Source organism: Manis pentadactyla, chromosome 4 (assembly GCF_030020395.1).
Source record: "Manis pentadactyla isolate mManPen7 chromosome 4, mManPen7.hap1, whole genome shotgun sequence".
NCBI classification, from domain to species: Eukaryota; Metazoa; Chordata; class Mammalia; order Pholidota; family Manidae; genus Manis; species Manis pentadactyla.
The window spans coordinates 106,304,592-106,327,649 of NC_080022.1; the positions used below are offsets into that span (position 1 = coordinate 106,304,592).

At 38.6% G+C, this 23,058-nt stretch overlaps 1 protein-coding gene across 1 annotated transcript in view; it reads right to left on the bottom strand.

The window, feature by feature from the left end:
* SPAG17 (sperm associated antigen 17) overlaps positions 1–23,058 on the bottom strand; it is a 262,478-nt gene that overhangs the window by 178,677 nt on the left and 60,743 nt on the right. Inside the window, exons 2-3 of the mRNA XM_057500594.1 lie at positions 13,451–13,591; positions 12,101–12,184 (exon numbers count right to left, since the gene is read on the bottom strand). Of these exons, the coding sequence (XP_057356577.1) occupies positions 12,101–12,184; positions 13,451–13,591 (225 nt within the window). The remainder of the gene's footprint in view (positions 1–12,100; positions 12,185–13,450; positions 13,592–23,058) is intronic.

Genomic DNA, 23,058 nt, shown 5'->3' on the forward strand with positions numbered 1-23,058 from the left:
AGTTTCAACAAATGTCCTCATGTTTAGGCAGAAATGGCTTTTGGTGGCTTGCATTATTACCCGAAGCCTCGACCTTGCTAATGTCTTCTCTCACTCTCCCTGTACAAATGGACATCCCCTGAGAGTCCAGCTTTATCTCTGATAAAGAAATGTATGCTGATAGGATAATGGATATAATGGGTTAACATTCTGAAAATACAGCTTCATTTCATTTAAACCAAGGTTTTATGGACATTGTGCCTGAATTTAACTAGCAGTTTCTGGGGGTTATTTTTGGACAGGCAGGACTTGCAGCACCTCTTAAATCACATCCCGTGGCAAAACCCTGCTCCACCTACATGCAGGGCAGGACTGCATACATAAAACAGGATGCTGGCCCCGGGTGAGACCAAAGAACTCTTTTTCCCATCTGATGACTAATACTTGTCTGTGCTTTTAGAAAGGGAAAGCACCCTATCCAAACCCTACCAAGCCAATACATTTTCGTTTGCTTGCTCCAAAAAAGGAGGAAAGTGTGTGTGTGTGTGTGTGTGTGTGTGTGTGTGTATTCCTCTAATGACTGAAGAATCCTGAAATGAACCTCTATAGGAAACCCCTGACAATGTTCTGTGGAGGTTTTGCACAGGGAATTCAAACAGTTGGCAGGAAGAAAAATTCCTTCTGAGTAATTCAAAGCAGACACTTTACCGGGAGAAAAGCAAATCTGAAATTTGCTGTCAGTCCTTGAAATTTTATTAGTTACAAAAATAATATATTAGTCACTTCCATTAAGTCCCTATAGGATCTATCTTTTTTCTCAATTATATTCCTAAAATGAATCTTTTGGGAATGTGATACAAAACTAACCCTTCAGAAAGGACATGTGACCCAGCAGTGGTGGCCTGTGACTATGTTGCGTTACTAGATTCTGCTCTGCTTCTCTGTAGCTCCAGAGATAAATGGAAGAATAAAATTATAAGACTTTAGAATAACTAAAAGAATTAGATGTTCCTTCTGAAAAGGGAGATAACCTAATTAAAGATTTGTTGATAAACAAATGAGTCCAGAGTGAGTTTGTCTTTTTCATATACATTCTTGATAAAGCTAATGAGGATAATGACAAACTTACTCATTTGGGAATTTTGCTGGTCATCCTGTTGACCTGGCTCACCATTGGAGTTCTATAGATTTCACGTAATTATGAACATCACAATCCAAACAAGTGTGAAGGTGAAATATGAAATTTTAAAGGCAGGGGTTTATTGAACAATTTCACTTTTTCTGGGAGAGAATTTTTGTAGGATGGTTTTCCGATGTTTCAAACTACTGAATTTGCCATTACATATGTTTTATATATTTCTTGGAGCAATATAGAGACCACATTTTAGGTAACTTATATTGTCATGCTACTTAATGAGGGTTTGAGGGGTTTGTGCCAGTAATGCGAAGAATGGGTGGATTTTTAATATAGAAATATCTATCTGAAAACCATTTTTTCAAATTGATGTTTAATGAGTGTTTAATATGCACAGTAGCTTTTCAATAAATGTAACTGAATTTCTCTTTAATAATCAATTCTCCCACCTTGTGTTTGGTTATTTCTTTTTCCTTTCCTTGTAACCAAAGTTCGAGGAAAGAGAATTGCAGAAATAGACGTCATATCAAAAAACATGTAGAAGCATGAAAATTGTTACCATACTTCAATTCTAGCAACACTTTCTCTCCCTTTAAGGAAACAGGCCTTCTATATCTTTGTTGCATCTTTGACTGTTTGGGTGAGTGTTCTGCCCCTCCCCCTCCTTTCTTTCCCACACGCCCTGTCTGGGGACCATTACCCTTTTAGCTGAAAGTTGTGAACAATAAGTGAGGTCAGCCACAGGGCTCAATGAAGAACAGACTCAACTGTAACCAGGGATTAAATATACAACTTTTATATCAGACTTGCTACAAGGTATTACAATGCCATGAAATGGCAGGAAGCAAATATTGTTTATAAAATTATCTACTACAAGCTCCCAAGGGCTGAGACCAGGTCTTGTGCCCATTATCCAGCATGTAATAGGAACTCAGTAAATGTCTGTGGGGTAAGGAGCAAGATACAGGTGCTACTATATCCTTTAGTACATGGTTAGGTGGGAGATGGAGAGAAAATGCAAAAGGAAGATAACACAAAATAGGTTTGGAGGATTCTAGGATTCTACCAGGTTTTCAAACTTTTTTTGACTTATATTTATGGGGAAAAAAATCTGTGTCACAGATCACACATGTACAAATACAGTAGCAAAAAACTAAATTTCCTTGTGAACCACTGGGCTGCACCCACAGTTAGAAAACCACTGTATAGGATATGGAACCAGTAAAGGGAAAATGGAAGGGACCAGGTCTGCAAGTACCTAGGAAATACTACTGAAGCAGTATTGTTGAAATGGCTTACTCCTTGTCGTCTTTACCTGTAACTCTCACTTCATTAATAAGTTAATTCTTTCAGACAATAAATGCCTCTTCAGTACTTACCGTGTATCAGCACTGAGCTAGGAATGTCAGGATATAAAAAGTGAGAGAGACTAAAAAACCTGATTTCTTTTTTGTTATCTGTCTTAGACCCCTCTCATACCTATCAAATATAACTTATCCCAAACTGTACTTTCAAACTTTCTCCAAATTCAAACTCCAGTTTTCTCTGTATCAGAAGATATGTTCACTCAGTTTCTCAAGCCAGAGCTCTGGAGTCACTCCCAACGCCTTCCTCTCCCTCACCCCTCACACTGGCGCCATTTTGCCAACTCTTCCTCCTAAATAGACCTGAAGCAGCTTTCTCCACACCCACCTGGACACTCCCACAACCTACCAACTGCTCTCCTCGCTTCCATATTTGCCTTCTGCCCCATCCCAATTTATTCTTCACCCAACAGCAGGAAAATATTTTTAAAAAGAACGAATATTGTGTCACTCTCCCCTTTAAAAGACTTTATGGCTTCCCATTTCCTATGAAGTAAAATTGCAAACTCTTTCTTAACAAGGCCCTACCAATCCCTGCAGCCTGGCCTCTGTCCACCTCTCCATCTCCCTCTGTTCACACTCGATGTTCCCACACACCGGCCTCCTTCATTTCTCTATTAGGCCAAAACTTTTTCTTTCTGCCTCGTATTCTATGCACTTGCTGTTTGTTCTGCCTACATATTTTCCCCCACTCTTTTCAGTTGGCTCTTTTTGTCTTTCAGTTTATCCCCAATCACTCAGTCTAAAGCATTTTCCCCTGTAATTCTCTCTAATTTAAAGCAGTTATTGCAACTCATAATTAGGTGTTTATTTGCTTGCTTGTTTGATTTTTTTGCTTTATGCCTGCCTTCCCCATTCAAATTTAAACTCTGTGAGGGCAGGGAATTATATCTGTTTTATTCACCAAGATACACTCAACCATAGCATTTGTAAATAAGACCACTCAGATATTTTTAGAATGCATGAAAAGGAAGCATTTACAATTCTTAGCCATCGAGCATCACTTGATTATTTAGCCAAACCTGTGTGCCACCTGTACTATGAAACTAGTATTTTTCTCTAAACTGATTGTAAAGCAAATAAAAAAAAAATAATTTAGCTTTATGCAAAGCCATAAAGCTGGGGATACTGTAAATTAGTATTCCAATTTTATTTTTAATGCACATTAAAATAAATACCTATTTTTTTGGTGTAGAGGAAATCCCAGACTATTAGTCAGGGAAACTGACACTGATTTCAGCTCTGGCTGATTACTGTGAACAAATCATTTGAGGTTCTTAGGTTTTCATTTCCCCATTTACACAATGGAGGAAATACTAGCTGTTCTGACCAGCTCACGTGAAAGTGTTAAGACCTAATGAGAGAGTGCTTGTGAAATCCTTCTTCTATATAAATGTAGAATTTTATCATTATAATTATTTATTTTAGAAATGGTTACTACTGCTGTTTATTCCTTAGGATGTTCAGTCACATTTACTCCTTACACGACATAAAAAGAAGAATGTACATTAGTTTCCATAATAACATTAGTCTTCATGGCCATGAAGACTAGGGTAATGGAATAGCCCAAATACTCTTTAATCATTGATTGGCTTTTTTCCTTCCCTTACTGATCTACCTGTTAGTTTATCTTTCATGAATCATATTCTGCATAGTAAAAAAATCTGTTCATAATGTGCATATTCATGTTCATAGCAGCATTTTTCATAATAGCCAAGAGATGGAAGCAACCCAAGTGCCCATAGACAGTTGAGTGGATAAACAAAATGTCATATATAACAAAATGTTATACATACACACACAGAGAGAATATTATTCAGCCTTGAAAAAGGAAGGAAATTCTGACACATCCTACAATATGGGTGAACTTTGAAGATATTATACTAAGTTAAATAAGTGAGTTGCAAATAGAAACAAAAAGTAGAACGAATGGTTATTCATTTATAAATGTAAAATACTGATGGAACAAAATTTGGGAATGTTGAGCTATAACAAAGAAGTACTACACTGGGAATATAAAAACAATCTATGAGTTGTTGTGCCAAAATCTGGGCTTGGGAGGCATTTCTCACCCAAAGAAGGGAAAATGAGAAGAAATCACAGTGCTAGAAATGGTTACAGAGTAAAAAGTTATGAAGAGTTACAACTTAGTGAATTTTGTCAAGATGGGACTTGTTTATTGAGTATAGAGTTTAGTTTTGTAAGATCAGGAAGTTGTGGTGATTGGCTGTACAACAATGTGAATATATTTACCACTACTGAATTGTACACATAGAAATAATTAGGATGGTAGACTTTATGTTGTGTTCTTTTTACCATAATAAAAAATAAAAAATTAAAAAAACCTACTGATAGATGTTTCTAGTTCTTCCATGCTTCCTAAAGTATAACATTTGCTATGACTGAGAATAGAAATTTAAAATATAATAATATTAACTATAACAGCTAAACTGTAGTGGGCACTCTATGCTAGTACCAGGCTAAGCATTTTATATTTACTATCTTATTGAATCATCAATACAGCTTTATGAGGCAATACTATCATCAATGCTGACTTTACAAGGAGAAAACCGAAGGACAGCAGAGTGACACTTCTTGTCCAAAGTCACGCAGCCAGTGCGAGCAGAGCTGGGGCACGAGCCGGGCGGTCCGGTTGGATCGGTGCATCTCACCACTAGGTGTCTCACTAAACTGGCAGCAGGCCCTCTGGAGATAAACTTGGCTCTCATGCATTTGCTTGAGATTTCAGACAGGCCCCTTTTTTCCCACACCTTCAGCTCTGATGAAAATGTATTTTCATTCCCCATTTTTCTCTCTTCCCTCTCCCAAAGAGAAAATTTAAGTCACCTTAGCCACATAAATCTGAGCTGCAAGCCTTAAAAATTCCTGTCGACCCAAACATTTGGGCAGAAGCCACTCATCAACATGGCTCAAAAATACAACTACAATTGTTTGTCACGTTCCTCATCTGCAGATACGCCTACACTGTTTTTGCCTGAACGGTAGTAAACACATCACACAACTACTGAGAGGTTTGAAGCTTAGTTCTAATTACTCACAGTAGCTTGTATTCAAGAAATGTTCAACCACAACAACCACTTGCAGAATCCAAATCATTTCTCCTCAGTTTTTGTGTGATGCAAGCAGAAGAAACAGGTTTCTGAGTCAAAGAGTTATTTAACCTGTCTGAGTACACTCTCAGTGTTTGGAAGGATCTCCTGGATGGTTGTTGAGAGGATGAGGTGAGCTAATCTACATGAAGCATCCAGCATACAAGACTTGGAATAAACTAAGCAGTCAAAAAATGATAACTAATAATATTACCATATATAAAGGTGGTTTCATCACAGTCCTAGATACAGGAATAGAAGGATATAGTCTTCCTGATTCCTTCCCTGACATCCTTCCAATCACGGTGGGTGCGGAGTATTGAGTGTTGGGGAGGCTCCAGGACCCACCCAGCCAAGACTGTGAGGGCTGCTCTTCATTACTTAAAACTTGCTTTATGCTTGCGGCTGCTCCTCTACTGATACCTGTGTTCTCGGATTCGTTATTAGATTCTTGTCTTGCCTAACAGTTTTCACATCGACCGAAGGTCCTAGCCAGCGCCCCAAACCTTGCGTGGTATGCATTTCCTGCTGCTGAATCCTAGGCTCTTCAGCTCAAGATTCCCCTCCTCCTCCGTGACTCCCTGGCCCCACCTGAACAACACGGGCTTGGCCAGCTGCCTGTGCCTCAGGGTGGAAAAGAGCTGGGGGCATGATTTGGATATTTCTGAGTGCCTTTGCTTGAGTTTTGCTTTTCTTTGAGAACAGAACTCCAGGTTTCAGATCTGAGAGGCAAATATTCTCTCCTGGGGAGCCCACTCTTGAAGCAATGAAGACCTGAACTTCTGCCCCCCTCAGTGACTAGCTTGGACTTGACTTTCTCTGCTGGGCTGCTCTGGCCTCCTCCAGGACCGTGGAAGCTCCGGGTTGTTAACACATCTGACTACTCCTTTTCCCATCTTGACAGAATTCATTCAGTTGCAACTCTTCATAACTCTATACTTTGTAACCATTTCCAGCACTGTGATTTCTCATTTTCCCTTCTTTGGGTGAGAAATGCCTCCCAAGCCCAGATTTTGGCACAATCATTCATAGATTGTTTTTATAGTCCCAATGTAGTACTTCTTTGTATAGCTCAATATTCCTAAATTGTGTTCCATCATTATTTTACATTTATAAATATCAGGTTGTATTAATTGGTTCCAGCTTTAAAAATGTTCCATCAGAGGTTATTTTCTGCTGTTTTGATAATGGTTTTTGAACCTGGAGCGCCAAGGCCCTGACACAGCGAGTCCATCCCTGAAGGACTGATGTGGAACGGAAAAGATGCACAGACTCTAGGCCCCACTATTTTCTTTGAAGACTGTACTGGCCATAATAGCTTCAAAGAATTTCAACAAGTTCCTAAGACATGACCTTCCCTTTCCGAAAACCACGTTGGCTGGGCTTGACTTAATCAAGCTGTGCTTTTTCTAAGCATCCTTTTACTTGATCTCCTGCAGCAGTTTTTAATACTTTCCCTACAAGTGAAGTCAAACTAACTGGCCTGTAATTTCCTGGCATGTCCCTAAGCTCTATGAAATAACGGCATTAGGTTGGCTCCCTTCCAATTCTTCCTGAATTTTTTTGTTTTGTTTTAAAACGCAGGATTGAAAAGGCCAGAGAATGCTTCCTGTCTCCCCTTTCCTTCGTTTCTTCCATGACATGCTGCTCTTTCTGTTCCCAGTAGATCTGCCATTTTAATAACGTCAAACCTCTTAACTGGTTTCACATAGTATTTGTTCCTATCTCTGAAGCAGGAGTTTTCCATTTTTCATTTTGACAAGGGCCACCCCAAGAAAGAGGCCCTGACATCCTACTGAATGGATTGCTAATTTGAGGCACTGTTTAAGAAGTTAGTTCCATATTAAGAATCTGGAAAAGGGTGGCAACTAGATAATAGCTAAGTCTGCATTTTTACTTGTGAGTTATGAATAGATGTTGGGAAGAGCTGAGAAATATGTCTATACACCCAGGCATAGGAGCTGAGGAAATGGAGCCATTACATCCGGGGCTACTAGTCCAGTGCACTAGAAATGTGTCTTAAAAATGTGATCAAACTAATTAGATCTTTAGATATAAAACTTACAACCTGTATCTTTTAAAACTGCATTTGGTTTGTTACTCTCAAATATATCAGAAAAATCTTTCCATGTTTAATATCCCAGAATGAGCTCCCAATAGAAATATTTTGATGAAAACATATCAGTTAAAAAATAAGGTCTTTTTTTTATTGACAGTTGTAAAGAGGAAAATTAATATGTTTTTGGTTGTAAAGTTGAAATGTATCACAATCTTTAGGATTGGCCAAGTTCTTTATTATACAGAATTGATTATTTTTTGTGATACATGAGTTACCAACTGGAGCATAAAAACCTTTATTCTTTATAGATATCTGTTTCAACAGGGTTTTTTTTTGTGTGTGTGTGTGGTGACCTAATTTGTCTTTTCTGAATAAATAACAAACAGGCATGTAAACCATGGTCCATGTGTGGATGGAGATTCATCTGAAGGTAGAGAAGGGTGGTAAAGTATTTACCATCATGAAATGAAAAGAAACACGGAGTGGAATCTACACCTTTTAAGACAGTTGACGCTGATTTCAGATAAATCAGATAAACAAATTTCTGCTCAACTGGTCATTTTTTTTCTTTTGAATTCATCAAAGCCTCAATGTCAAATTCTGAAAGTTGTACATCTTCTCTCTTACAATGCTCACATACCATGGATCACATTTAATAACAAACGGGAGAATCTTTACATGTATGGTACACATGTAAGGAACATTTCAGCTGACTTTAAATGATCATAAACATTTTCCTTTTTAGTATTGCTCAGGAAGGGGTAACCCTACAAATGAACAGGTCTGATTCTCTATGTGGGCTATAAAGCATATGCACACAAATATTTGTGCATGCTTAGCAAATAAATTTAAGTTCAGGCATGAATCATAAAGCATGGATTTTTTTTTGAGTGTTTGAAATGTTTTCATATAGATATCCATCTTTAGGATTTTAAAGTTGTAATTAAAATATGTACAAGATTTACCTTTCCTATTTAGTTTATATTTACCATGTAAGTACACATTCAGTCAGTCTTCTCCCACCCCTATGCGTTTGCTTGAGCTGTTTCCTTTTCTTAGAATGCCCTCTCCCACATTTGCATGTCAAGACCTACCCATCCGAGGGTGGACAGCTTTGAGCCCAGCAAAAGGGTACAGAGTTTATAGTAAAGTAAAAAAACTTGAGGCTATGTAAAAATGCATATTCTTCAGTTTTTCAATTAGTAGATTTCCTACCTTCTCTATGCCTCAATTTCCCTATAAGTAAAATGGGGACATTTATATTTTATTTTAGAAATGTGATATGGGTTAATTGGGATAACATGTGTAAAAGGTCAAAATCATCAGCCCCCTTTCCTTTCCCTGCCAGCGCCACCTTCACAATTCTCTGGATCTCCCTGCTTCCCCCACCCTAGCTAACAGTGATCTCATCCTCCTCTGCATACTCACAACACTTAACTTGCCCCTCATAGACTTTATGGACTGTTTTCCTCACAATGTCATTCACTCATTTACCATATATTTATTGAACACTTACCAGGTATCAGGCATATACACATATACATTTTTTTCTAACTAGTTCTTACACTACTTGAGATTAGAGTCTCTATAATATTCAAATTCCCTCCCCCTCCTTTGTAGATAGAATTTGACATCTAGTACTTGAATAAGAATGTAGTTGTTGTTTGGTGTTTGGTGAAATACCACTGTGTGGTAAAACTGGCCACTATATAATTCAGGCAGTATCTGTATATCCATTTCCATGTGGGCTCACATCCTCAAGTAGGATCACGTGCTGGAAATTATGTTTATATGTAATGTCAGTGCATGGAATCATTATCATCTTCGTCATCATTATTTAATACTACTACTATTACTAATATAATAACATGATAGTTAACAGCCGTGAGACTATACACAAAGGAAAATACTCTCTTCCTGTTCACACATGAGTCCATGGAGGAACTCCTGCTAGAGCGGAACATGGTTTCCAAAAAGAGAAGGTGAATGAACAAATGGGCTGCAGCTATGTCTCTGTGGAATTATGTTAGCACAGGTCTAAGCAGGTTTTCAAAGAACTGTGGTTTATAAATAAAGGCTCTCTCATATATACAATACCATGGCTAGATGAAATTCTGAAGTTTCAGGGGAAATTACACAATATCAAAATGAGGCTGTGTGTACACAACTCCAAGCCATCCAAGTGAAAGCTTGAGCAAATCATTTAGGAATGTGGACTTTGCTAGCTCAGACCTTTCAAGTCGTTATTGGCAGAATGTAATGTGGTTCTGACACTATTTTACTACTCATGATGAACTGCACTATAGGGAAGTTTCAGTTTGATTTGTTGCTCTTAATCGACTGTAGGCTATGAAACCAAAAAACCAAATTGGTTAGAAGTGTCTTTAAAGAAAGAACAACTAGGTTCTGATTTAAAGCCAATGAGAGTGCCCTACAGATAGAAGTAAACGTAAGTGCATGGCTTTACAGTATCTATTTTGAGTTCTCCCTCCAAAATGGAGGTACAAAAGGAAACAGAACTCTATGAATTTCCCATTAACATAAGAAATTTTCTTAGCTTATCTTTTCTTTCCCATTGCAGGTTCCTTTGGGAAAGAAAATATAAGACTTCCTAGTCAGGCTCCTGAGAGAGTTCACTGTGGCAAGTGTCCTAGTTAACACAGACCATGCAACACTTAAAGCAGAAATAGATGCATAAACAGGCTGTCTGCCTGCCTTGAAAGTCCACAGGTCCCCAAAGAGTTTGGCTTCAGGGCCTCCTTCATGCTCACAATTTACAACTATCTTGGGGCCCTCAGTAGGCACTGCCTGCAGCTTTTCAATTCACTTGGGATGAAGTACCAAGTGACAGCATTCCTGAATGGGTTCTAAGTGTGAAAGACTTAAGATTGTGCCTGCTTCTCCAGATCTGCATTCTGTCCTTGGCTGATGCTGATTAGGGGCCTGAATTTATTTAAAATTCTTTATTCATTTTTGTTGCATTAATGCATGTCTGGTGCACCCAAGGTCCAGTCTCTTTGGTGCTCATCCTGCCTCTGCTTTTCTTCTGGAACCATTCAGAAAGGGTATGTGTGGGTGTGGGAGGCTTATTGCCCAAATGCTCCACTGGAAGGATGTGGTAGAGCCAGATGTAAAATGGACCTCCCTGAGTGTCAGACTCACAACCAAGAGTCACAGCACATATTGGAGAGGAATGGCTTTCCAACTCAACTCTGGATGTGTAACATTGCACTATCCCACATCCAAGTCAAAATGCCTGTGTAGATTAGACATCAAAACCAGCCTGTTATCATCTCTGATTTTTACTGAGCATCTTTGAAGAAGAAAGAGTCCTTTGCGGGGCTAATTGATCCCAGGCCTGAGAACTGGACATGAATTTCTATGGCTACTTCAGAAGAAAACTTCCAATATTTTAAACCCAGGTATCACAGAATGTTTTGACTGAAGCACACACACTCAGAGCATCAGAACAAAAGACAGAAGGTATTTTTTTCACTCCAATAGCACAGAGTAAATTTTCCGTGATAGTGAGAGTAGTGTAGCAAGAGTTAATGTTATAAAATCCACAGTATTGTCAATCGTAAATAAATCCAATGAAACTTGTTCAGATAGTACTCAGGCAATACTAAAGAGCCCATTATGAAATCATCCAAGACCTGAGGCACATAAAAACTTTATTAGTCATCACTTAAATAAAGTGCAAACAAGTTCGTCTTAGAAAGATCCAAAAATCTTTATGCTTTCAATCTTCAGAGTCATAAAACAGAGCCTGACAAATTTTAAGTGATATTCTAATTAGTCACTGGATGTTTATAGTTTCTTGCAAGCTGTAAGTTAGCTATTAACAAGGCAGGGTGAGGGGAAATCCCCTTGTACTGGGCATGAGTTCTTTTCAAAGACCTATCGGTCAGCCAGGCCAGATTTTTGTGTCAAGCATCTGCTAGTAACAGAATGGACCATTAATCTGAATTATAATTATTTTCATATTGATTAAAGTAGGATGTAAAATGTTCACAAAGGTCACAAGCTGATGGAAACTTACTCCAGCTGTGCCTCTGTCTTATACAGGAAATGCTTTCTGAGGTATTTTTACATTTTTTCTTTGGTGAAACTAACACTTTATAATACAATAACAATATGACACCCTTTAAAAAAAAAATACCATCACAAACTAATCACCATGAACAAGCATGACCCAACAGTTTTATATATAAAAATTTCTGATTTATAGCCCTCAACTGGATGCAGTAGGGTATAGACATTCTAGGACAATTCTATTTTGATTAAAAGGGAAGCAGAATTTTTAAGTGCCCACAATAAGGAACAAACAGCTCCAACAAAGAGCAAGAAATTGCTTTCAAAGAATGAATTAAAATTTTAAAAAGTAACTGTAAGATCATTACCTAATATTTAAAAAATTGCATAACTCTCTTCAACAAGCACATTCACCTACCTCATAATATAAGGGAGCACTACCGCCTAGGGGGTTCTTTGCCTTTTTAGATGTAGTTCCAAGAAGTGAATTTGTATCATCAATCTGTAAGAAAATGAAATTCATTGATAATGAAAAAGAGAGACCTACAATGGCCCCGGAAGATGACTGGTTAGTCAGAGACGGGTAAGATTCCTCAAGGAAGGAAGAACCTAAGACAGGCACAGTCGCAGGGGGTCATCAGGTGAGAAATTGGGGACCAACAGAGGGGAGGCTTAGAACCTCACCCCCCCTGTTTTGAGAGAAATCTTCTGCATCCGTGGATGTTTTGTTGCCCTTGTCTAGCTTGGATTAATACTTAGTCTATAGGCACACACCTGATCATCTACATTTGCCCTCTTACAGCACTGAATTATGTTTTCTACCTTTATCTTGCATCTACCTACCACTTCAGCATTTTATTAAAAAATAATAATAATAATAAGGGAGAAATGTGGGATTCACATATAAATCAAGTATTAAAATCAAATGAATAATATATCTGACTTGATTGTTTATAGTTCATGATGCGTGATCAAAACCGAAAGTTTCTGTGATATGACTGCCCTTGCACTGTTCACCATGTAAGAACTTATTCACTATGTAAGACCTTGTTCACCATGTAAGAACTTGTTTGTTATGCTTCAGAAGATTGGAGACTGTTGAGATATAGGCTTGGGGTTGATTAATGACTGTGCATCGAGTCTCCTATACAGAATTTTATTGTTGTTAACAATCATTTGATCAATAAATATGAGAGATGTCCTCTCAAAAAAAAAAAAAGAAAAAGAGAGACCTACATAAAGAGTACTTAGATATATGTAACTTCCAAATACCTAGGGGACTTGAGGGGTTGAGGAAGGATATTCATCAATTATACATATTGCCATTTTGGTAAGTTGTTAATAATTGTATGAGAATGTGCCACCAGACAGGACTTTTACATGTCATCCTTCCCGCTGACCTCTGACAGCTACGTTTCTCCATAGACTTCATTTTTGGTTAGTTACAGACTTCCCTGCAACAGTGAGTAGTTTAGTCTTTCTTATTACTGAGCCTTGTTAAATAATTCCTCCCAGAGCCTAGCGGGGAGTCTGGTATAGACACAGAAATTTTTGTTAAAGGAACAAATGGTAAATGGGCAATATTCACAAACCAAAAATAATTCTCCCAGATGAAATGATTCAAATTTATTCTAGCTACATGTTTGTTTAAAATAGTTCACCGAAATTATCAAATAGCCCCAGAATACTATAGTTTTACCTATTTTATGGTTTATTCTATTACTTTAAGACAAAAAAAAAAGACTTAGCGATGAGAGAGGACAGGTACCTGCTGGAGGATGTCTCGCCATGATACCAAACTGAAGAGTTTACGCTGAGGGACTTGAACTGCAAGTGTGAGCGCTCGGATGAGAAGATCGTCCTCAATCTGGTTTCCAACTACAAACGCGATGGAGCCCTTCCAATCATTCTGTTAGAAAACCAGAAGAAATTGAATTCTAAATACTCCTGGTTAGATAATTTTGTGTCAAAGCCTTTCACCTCAAAACAGGGTAATTTTCCCGTAAATCTTACCTTACAGTTAACCTTGTAGTGTCTGTGATTTCCTGATGCAAGTAGCCACAAGGCGGCAGTATTGTGCCAAATTTCATGCAATTTAAAAAGTTTTCTTGAGAAACTAAGTTTTTTATTTTAAAGAAGACAATTTTTTAAAGAAAATGACACACTTTCACTAGAAAGATGTCCAAGAAAACTTTGGCAGTGGGAAGCAAAGTTCACTCATATGTTACAAATATACGTGAAAATGCAACCTAGAAGGCAGAAATCTTTGTTTTGTTCCCTGGTACATCCTAAGACTCTGAACAGTGCTAGCAGCACAGTAGTAGCTTGGTAAATATTTGTTGAATGTTGGGTAATACTGAATGAGTTGCCAAATGGGCCTTTTATATGAGGTAAAAATGTAATCCCTAAAGTTTTTGTAAAGCACAGAACTAGAGCACATATTGTCCTCCTAATGTAACACAATAATCTCATTGCTAATTCACAAATGAGTCTTTTCCATTCCCAAGAACTAGGCTTAAAATATTACACTTGGACATGAAATTTTGTATCGAATAATTCAGAGAAAAAGTTACTAAAGACAGTATTCTTATTCAGTAAACCCCCTTTCTCTATTATAATTATAATTTCTGTAGGGAAGAAGCAGTTTTCTGGAGGACATGAAGAATAGAATTTACTGAGTTACCCACTGTGTGGTGCTGACAGAAGAGTCTAACTCAAGCATATCAGGCCTAGTGCTTTTGAACACTAACAATCTTACAGGGGAGATGGACTGAGCAAACGTGATAAAAGACATTAGGAAAGAGATCATGAGATAACAGAAAGGGAGGGTGCTCTAGCCAGGTGACCTCTCCAGGTCTTAGTTTCCCCAGCTATAAAATAAAGGACTTGGAGAGAGTAATATCTAAGCCTCCCTCGAGCTCCACTCGAGAGCTCCGACTCAAATAGAGTAAAACTCCCTGTTGGTGGATTCCAAAACAATGTCTAAGAAGATTTGAAAAGACTTTACACACATTTAATGAAATGCATAATTTCATGTGGTTCTCTCTGGTTTCTGTCCAGGTCATAGTCAGGGTAATGACAGAATTAGTGTAGTAGTGGGAGAACAGACCTTAGGGCAAATTCTTCCTTACCATCACATAGTGAGTATCTTTAGGTTTCTCTCCATGGAAACTTACTACCTAACAAAACTGTTTCAACATTTAATGCTAACACCAAAACAAAAACCACACATAAAAGCATAAAAATGTATATTTTACCTACCAAGTATGTATGTGTGCATGTGCATGCATGCATGTAGGTGTGGCTTTGTTTCCTTCTATTATATTGCATTGAAAGCCTTTTTTGTTTGCTAATTCACCATAGTAAGACTGAGAATCTGTTTTTTAAATATTTTGATTCTGAAAAGGTATGAGATTTATAACGTGTTCTTTGAAAGAACTTCCATTATGACCAAGCAGCCTTGTCCACATTTGATGCCTTTTTTGCTTAGTCAAACCTACAACAACAATCATTAAAGGAGGTGAATCTCTTTCATTCTCATGATGAACTACACATGGTTCCTGAACAGGTAATATTTGAAGCTCCTGTCAATCACACTTTCCAACATTGGAGGTTTTAATGACCACCTCCCACCTCTACCCCCTTATCCCACTCTCCACTGTGAATTTCCTTGCAAATATTTGAAAGCTAATGGTGACAAGAAAGGGCTGCCTCTCAGCTCTTTTGGAGACAATTCAGAAAGAGGGCATTGTAGTCCATCTATCCACTGGTGCCTGGTGTAGAAGACAGGTGCTGACTATTTCAGACCAGAAAAAAAGAAGGGAGGAAGAATAAGGAACTAACAATTATCAAAATCTGCCATGTGCCAGACATACGTTATCTCATTGCATCCCTAAGTAATCCCTTTAAGTAGGTGCACTAATACTTTATAGATAGAAAAACGGAGGCCCAGTGAAGTTAAACAACTTTTTCAAGGTCATTTTGGCAGAACCTCATGGAGACCACATACATGGCTTACAATTTTGTGATCCTTTCAGAACAGTTTTGAGAGCAAGTCTGCCTTTTCCATAATCCTTAAATTGCACCTAAATGGCTACTTTGGCCAGAATAAACGTAATAGATAAAGATTTATGTCACATGTTAAAGTGTATAAAACCTTCAAAAACAGATTATGTATAAAATCCTTAAAACATCTTAAGACTACTTTTTTATCAATGATAAATTTACGAAGGCTCAAGTTGGTTAAGGAAATTCCCCCAGGTTGTTTCTCTCAAACCCAGTGTTCTCGTCACTTTGTTCTAGCACGCAACTTAACACAAGATCTGTTCCTTCAGTGCGTGGCACTATACTGAAATTTCTGGGCTCTGTCTCTCCATGGGGAGGGGGTCTGAAAAGTCCAGCTGAGGCTCAGTTTCCCATCTGCACTTTCTAGACTTCCAAACGTCAGCTTTAGGAACAGGATCTAATTGGCAAAAGAGGGCTCAAAGAAGACTTTGTTGAAGTCATGGATTAGTGTCTAATCACTTTGCCAAAACCCGGGTGAGCATGAAATGGACTGATCCGACAGACAGTAAGAAATGCAAGCCAAGAATGCCTGCAGAGAAGGATGCACTCACTAGCATGCTGCGCTAGGGGGCAGTGAGATGCCAGGGAATGCACACTATTTGAATAATGAGGAGCAAATCATTTACCATGTCTAATTAGGAAGGAGTGTTAAATGAATGATGTTCTGCAAATATAAGTTATGAATCCTTATTTTAGTATTTCAGGATAATTATAGATTCCAAATTTCTATGAACTGGCAGCAGTTTTAGAAATAGGAAATTGTTTTGGAAAAAAATCAAACACAAAGTAGATTTGGCAAAATGCTATTAAAAACACCCCACTACCTGTAGCCCATCCAAACACGCAATTAGGCAAAGTCCTTAAATTTGAGTTCAGGAGGCATCAAGAGAAATTGAGTATAGAGAAAACAAATGTTGACTGTGTGGGAGAAATGCAAGCACAGTGTGTACAAGCTCATTCATTACACTCACGAGTCCCGCAGTGCCCCTACCTGTGGGGGGATTTGCTTAAGACAGTTTGGGTTTAATTAGTAGTATGAGCCTACAGAAAGAAAACCTTAACCATTTTAGAAAAACTACACTGGATGTAGCCAATGGTGAAGGAATAGGGTTTGAGTCTGGCATTCCTCAAACACTTTATGAAATAAAGTCACCTCTCTATGGCCTGGAGGCATATCTGTACATGGTTATGGCTGAGTCTTACTCTCTAGGAGTTATTGATAAAGTCATTCAAAGGATGGAATGAAGTCATGTATGGACACAATCCATTACCTTTTATTTACTTTATCAGCCTCACTTAATTGAAGCCTGGCAGGAGGGGGTCCTAACCCAAACACTTACATACTCTCCCAAGGCAAGAAAGTATTCATGTAAATTCAGAGAACCCAGCTGTCTCACATAAGCCTCCTGTCTCAGAGACACAGGGTAGATTTAAAACTATTTTTCTTTCATATATTGCAAATTCTCCAGATTTTTTCAGGCATTTCTATATTCTAATACACTTACAAAATTCCTTTCAAGAACAAATGAAAAGTAGCATCTGGACAAAGGGAATGAGATTGCTTCCTTCTATTAGCACAAATAATTAGCTGGTGGGGAATGGCAATTGCAGGACACACATGTTCTCTCCTGCTGCCTCACTAGCACGCCAGGGGGGCCTGTTGTCCTCAAAGGGCTGAGATAAGAGTCCCACAGTCCTTTACCTAGAACAGATCAGAGTCCGAGTGGTCAGCAGATTTACTTGGAGATGTGTACAAGCCCCAAGTAAAATCAGTGCAACAGAGTCAAGTTTTGTTACCTGTTAACACTGTGCAGACATGCAAACCTGTACTTTATGTCAGTACTCTAGTGAAAGATAGGCTTTTTGTCAGGTAGATTTACTGCCAAATGGACAGGGATTTGTGGATGTCTTTCTCATACTGGGTTTTCCCTTCAAAAGGAGTCTTGGATCTTCATCAGCAAAGAAGTGCTAGTATGGGCTGCTGGCCAGCAGAAGAAATATTTTTTATTATGTGAAATTGGCTGCTATAATTGTATTTGTTAAAAAGGGATTCTAACTTAAAATAAATTGGAAATACAGGTTGAAAAGTGGCTACATGCTACATAATAAACAAGAACAATACCAAAAACTTGGGATATGCAGGATATGCACTTACCGAACTCCTCTATCTTCACTAAAACAAATTATTATAAATCCTTCTCTAATTATAGGTTCCTCACAATTTATTATGTCCTATAGTTTGACATATTATCATCATGCTGTTATAAGTGCTCCTTATTTAGGAATTAGTTCACATGGTTGTCACATTTTCTCAACTGGATCGTAAGCTCTTTAGATCAAAAATTATGTTTTATACATTTTTGCACCTCATGGTGCCTAGTAGCAAATGGGAAATAGAGCATGGCTTGATGTAAATATCTGTTGATCCATATTTTAAAGCAACTTGGAATAGGCTTGGACACTAAGGATTTTGACCCTGGGAATCATAAAGTGTTAGAATATAGCATAACAGGAAGCTGTACAGGGTTTTTGGTCCACAGCCCAGAAGTCATTTAGGAGGAAAACAGACTATATCTGATGTAACAGGGTTCATACCAGGGGGTCACTAGTGGGGTCTTGGGGAGTTAGGCCCTGAAGTCATTCTTTTGCTGCTACAAGCTCCTGGGAATGACTCAGACGAGCAACCAGATGCTAAGGGAAGGAGGCCTAGCTTCCAGATAGTAGGGAAACAGCCAAAGACTCACACGCAAACATGCATTGACTATAAAACCATTCCTCCCGTTGCTTTCTTCATTCCTACTTTCTCCCATGCCTCCATCAAGGGTCACCTTGATGTCTACAAGTTCTGTGATCCCTTTCTCTTTCAAGTTGCCTTTGAAATTTGTATGGGCCTGACTTTATGATGGGTGAGTATCAAGGTTGGGTGGAGAGAGAAGGAAGACACAGAGAAGCTGCACATAGTATGAACAGTTTAGGTCCAGAGTCTGGGAGACATCCAAATCTGAACTTGACGCCTGTCTCCTGTGGCAGTGCCATGGCCCCCTCCACCCTAATCGGCTGACCTCCGTCCAGGAGTGGATCTGATTACCCACAGCTCTTCCTGACTCTGATCAGTGAGGTTGCATTGATAACTTGTAATTCAGCATGGTAGGAGTATGGAAACTACAATAATGTTGAATGCTACAAATCAGAGCTTTCCTCCTGGAGAACAGGTTATTAAACATTCACCAGCACATCACAGGCCCCAGCCCAGGAAAGCCTGTGTGTCTGAGACTGACTTAGAGATGATTTTGAAGGAAAAGGCCAGGCTGTCTCTGAGAAAACGTTGAGAGCAGAGCAGATTCCATCTACCACAGGCCCCCCCTCCAATGCAAGCTCTGCAGCAGGGGGCTGTGTGAAGTGATTGTGTGCTGACACTGTGTCAGGTGTAAGCCAGCCTTAGTGCTATCCTTCAGAATGGGATCTACGAAAAGCAGGTGACAAGCTAAGGAAAGAGAGGCCACACTGGAAGGAGCAACCCACTCCAAGACTCTCCTTTCCTTCTGACTACCTCAGGGATCTCTTCCCCACTCAGGCTCTGAGCACCGGGGCCACTGCTGTGGGATATCCCTGAGCACCCCTCGCCCACAGCTGACAAGGCTCCCTCACTTCAGTGACCCCTTGGAGAAACACAGGTCATGGTGATACAATGATTAAGAGTCTGGGCTCGGGAGGTATGCTGCCTGGATTTGAATCTCAGTGCCCAGGTGTGTGTCCCTGGGCAAGTTATTTACCTTTTCTGTGCTCATGTACAAATGAGGATCATGAGAGCACCCACCTCTTGCGATTGTTGTGTGAACTGAATGAGAAAACCTACAGAGAGCCTTTAGAGCATAGCACCTAGGAATAATCAGAGCCATCATCATAGACATAATTTCTGGAGGGGCTTCTGCTTTTGCTAGTCATTAGCACAAACATGGTTATTCTATAAATGATCTTTCAAGTGTGAAGAGCCTCAAGTGTGAAGAAAAAACCAAACAGAATACCAATAGTTATATAATGAAAAGCAAATATTAAATTGAATGACAATTTATAAAATAATTTTCTCTTTGATAACAATCGGCTTGTTAACTAACACATTTCTAAAACAAAAGTATGAACCTACTATGTTTAAAGTTCTAAACATATATAAATTTCAGAGCTGTGGGAAAGAATGTGAGTGTGTGGCAGGAGGGACTTCTAAGTCGTTTGCTTGGTCCAGATCAATCAGACGCACCCCCCCATCACCAGCTGTGGAAAGACGTCAGTTAGAAAGAAGTACAAATGAGGAGTGCAGAGGCTGACTAAGCTGCTGAGGGGCCCTGGGGCAGCCGCGCAGAGGGCTGGGAGGAGAGAGCAACACCTGACTAATTTTCAATAGAGATAGGGATCTGCTTACTTAACTTAAAAAAAAAATAAGAACAAAGATCAAATGTTTGATATTTGTATTGCCAATACTAGTCTAGTTCATTTTATAGGAGCAGACCTAAAACACAGATGCCAGGAAGATTCTTAAAAACAAAAGCAAAGCAATTAAACTTTGTGTCTATAGAGAGCCTTAGTGCACTTCTTTCTGCAGGCAAGTGGCCTGCTGCTGTATTCTGCCTCTCCAGAGTCCCTTCTAGGTCCTTCGAGTATCCACCATCCCCTTCTCCTGGGTAGAATGAAATGGACCCACATCACCTTCTGTTCAGCTCAGATACTTAATACTTTACTTGCTAATTGGATAAATAAGTATATCCCAGGGCTTTAGTGACTATGACCACTTTAAAGTTTTTTTTTCTCTCCAAGCTGTCTGAATTTTCAAAAAAAGAATCCCAGTAACTCCTGGACTAACTTAAAGGGATGCCCTGTAATGAGGCTACTTTAGGCAGTAAGGCCAGAGTCTCCCCTAGAATCATACCACCTAGACAACTTCCCACTTTGCTCATGTTCCTGGCATATAGTAGCATTCAATAAATGCTTCTTGAACTTAGCAACCAAAACCACACACTAAAGAGAATTTTTACACATACTTAGTATGGCAGTGCCAACTAAGTATGTGGCATTGTTTTTGTTTTGTTTTCAGTTATAATAGTATGATTAAAAAATTTTTTTTATTTTGGTATCATTAATATACAATTGCATGAGTTTTTCTATGTTTTCAGTTATAATACCATGATTTATTTTTATTTTGGTATTATTAATATATAATTACATGAGCTAAGTATGTGGCATTTTATCAGATACACTCAACACTTTGGTAGGTAACATGTCTCTGAATCATTGAGCAGTTGGATTAAAGAAACAGCATACTCCTTCGATGCTTAGACAACACTGTAATGGCCTATATTTACTGAGGAGAACTCAGCGGCCTAACAACATCTTTATTGTGCATGTACACACTATCTCACTGGTTTTTCTTGTCTTCATAAATATTAAACATGAACACTAATTAAAAATCATTGAATTTATGATGTAAAGACACAGAGCTCTGAAGGAGCATCAAATTCTGCCTCTGTGGTTTCTTAGCCTAATGACACTGGACTTACCTTTGTGACTCCATCTTCTCCTTTATTAAAATGGATCTAATAATACAACATGGCAAAGGTTGTTGCAGGGCTTAATGAACAAATATACCTATGAACATTTTGTAAATTGTACAGTACTGTGCAAACTTAAAATATGAATATATGCAAGGGAAGTGTTCTAATTTCCCTTAGAAAGTTCTGCAAAAATGCGTTAAAAGAGGTGACTGCTTCTATAATTTTGAGTTTGGGTATGTCCTGAGGATCTTCTTTGGACAGTTCAGCCTCTGAGCTTAGACTGTTTGTTTTTCTTTTAAGAGTCACTGGCCAATCCCACCAATCTAGCACATGAGCCTAATTCAGTTTTGCTCCATGCTTCAGAGAGTTTTAAGACAGCTATTAAAACACCACATGGAAAAGCTTTGCAGGGAATTCTACTCCACAGAGAAACCACAGAAACCACTACACACCTTAACCATCTCCCACCCCCAACCATTGGCTGACATTACAGGTCTATTATGTTAGTAAAATCCAACCAGTTTTATTGCTTGGAGCAAAGTCTGAGGTCCAAAATGAACTTCAGAACATAAAAAAATAAGGCAAACCTCAAAAAGAAACAAGCTTCTTTGGGTTTTCAAACAAATATTACATATCAGAGGCATTCTTCTAAGGGAGGAGACCAAGCAAAGCCAAAAGGAATCCTGCTAATTGCTCCACAAATGTAAAACTGGAATCAGGGACTCACCCAAAGGAACAAGATCTCTTTCATCATCAGATATTAAAGGCTACAACCTTTCATCAACTCCTTCCTCAGGCATGAGACCCTCTTGAGCCTTCCTCAAGTCCCCTCAGTGTCGAGTTACTATCTACCACATTAAAAATGAGACATATTTTCAAGATTCAATATTATTAGTTTATTAGTTATCCTATTGTAGTCCCCATTTTGCACCTTCCTTTCTCTACTTTAAATGTCATTTATCCACTAAGCATTGCCATATGTTTCATGAATTGGTATAGCCTTGGCACTTGGGCTACCCAGAGGAAAGAGATGAGCAGCCAATGCTCTTTCTAATTATCCACCCATGACCCATAGCTGCTACTTGGTAAATGATGTCTCATGAACAATGCATTTTCTTGAAATTAAAGGTAGTATCCTCAATTATCATCTGTAATTATAAGGCCACTGATAGAATTTAATTCTTACATCCATCTTGAGTGAGTGTAGAGTCCCCAAGGAAACTCCTGACTACCACAAGGATACAAGACTGTCTTGATTATAAACACTGTGTCCTATTCTCTCCCAAATACAATAAAAAGTTCAAGAAATGCCAATATTTTGGCCACCAAATTATATCCTCTGTATTGCCTCTAATACTTGGTAGCAGGACAAAATTTTTTTCCTGATTATGTTTTCTGATTTTTAGGTCTAAAACTACGGGTCTAGTTAGATGCCTATCATCTTACATTATGACTGTCCATATGTTTGTCTCCCTTACCTGGCTGTGGGTCTTTTGAGACCAGAGACTTCTTGCCAATACTTTTTAAAACGCAGACAAACAGGAAGGATACTATAACAAGCACATTTGTACCATCACGTGAAATTGAGAGTTGCTATTTTTTCTTTTTTAAAAATAAACATTGTAAAAAAAATTGAACACATTGTCCTTATTCACATCCTTACAATGTGGGAAAGAAGGGGCATCCAGGTATGGTCCTGGGATGGTGCCAGATCTTCTAAATACTTGAGTTTGTCTATCCAAAAACTTCTTTTAGCAAGAAATGTGCT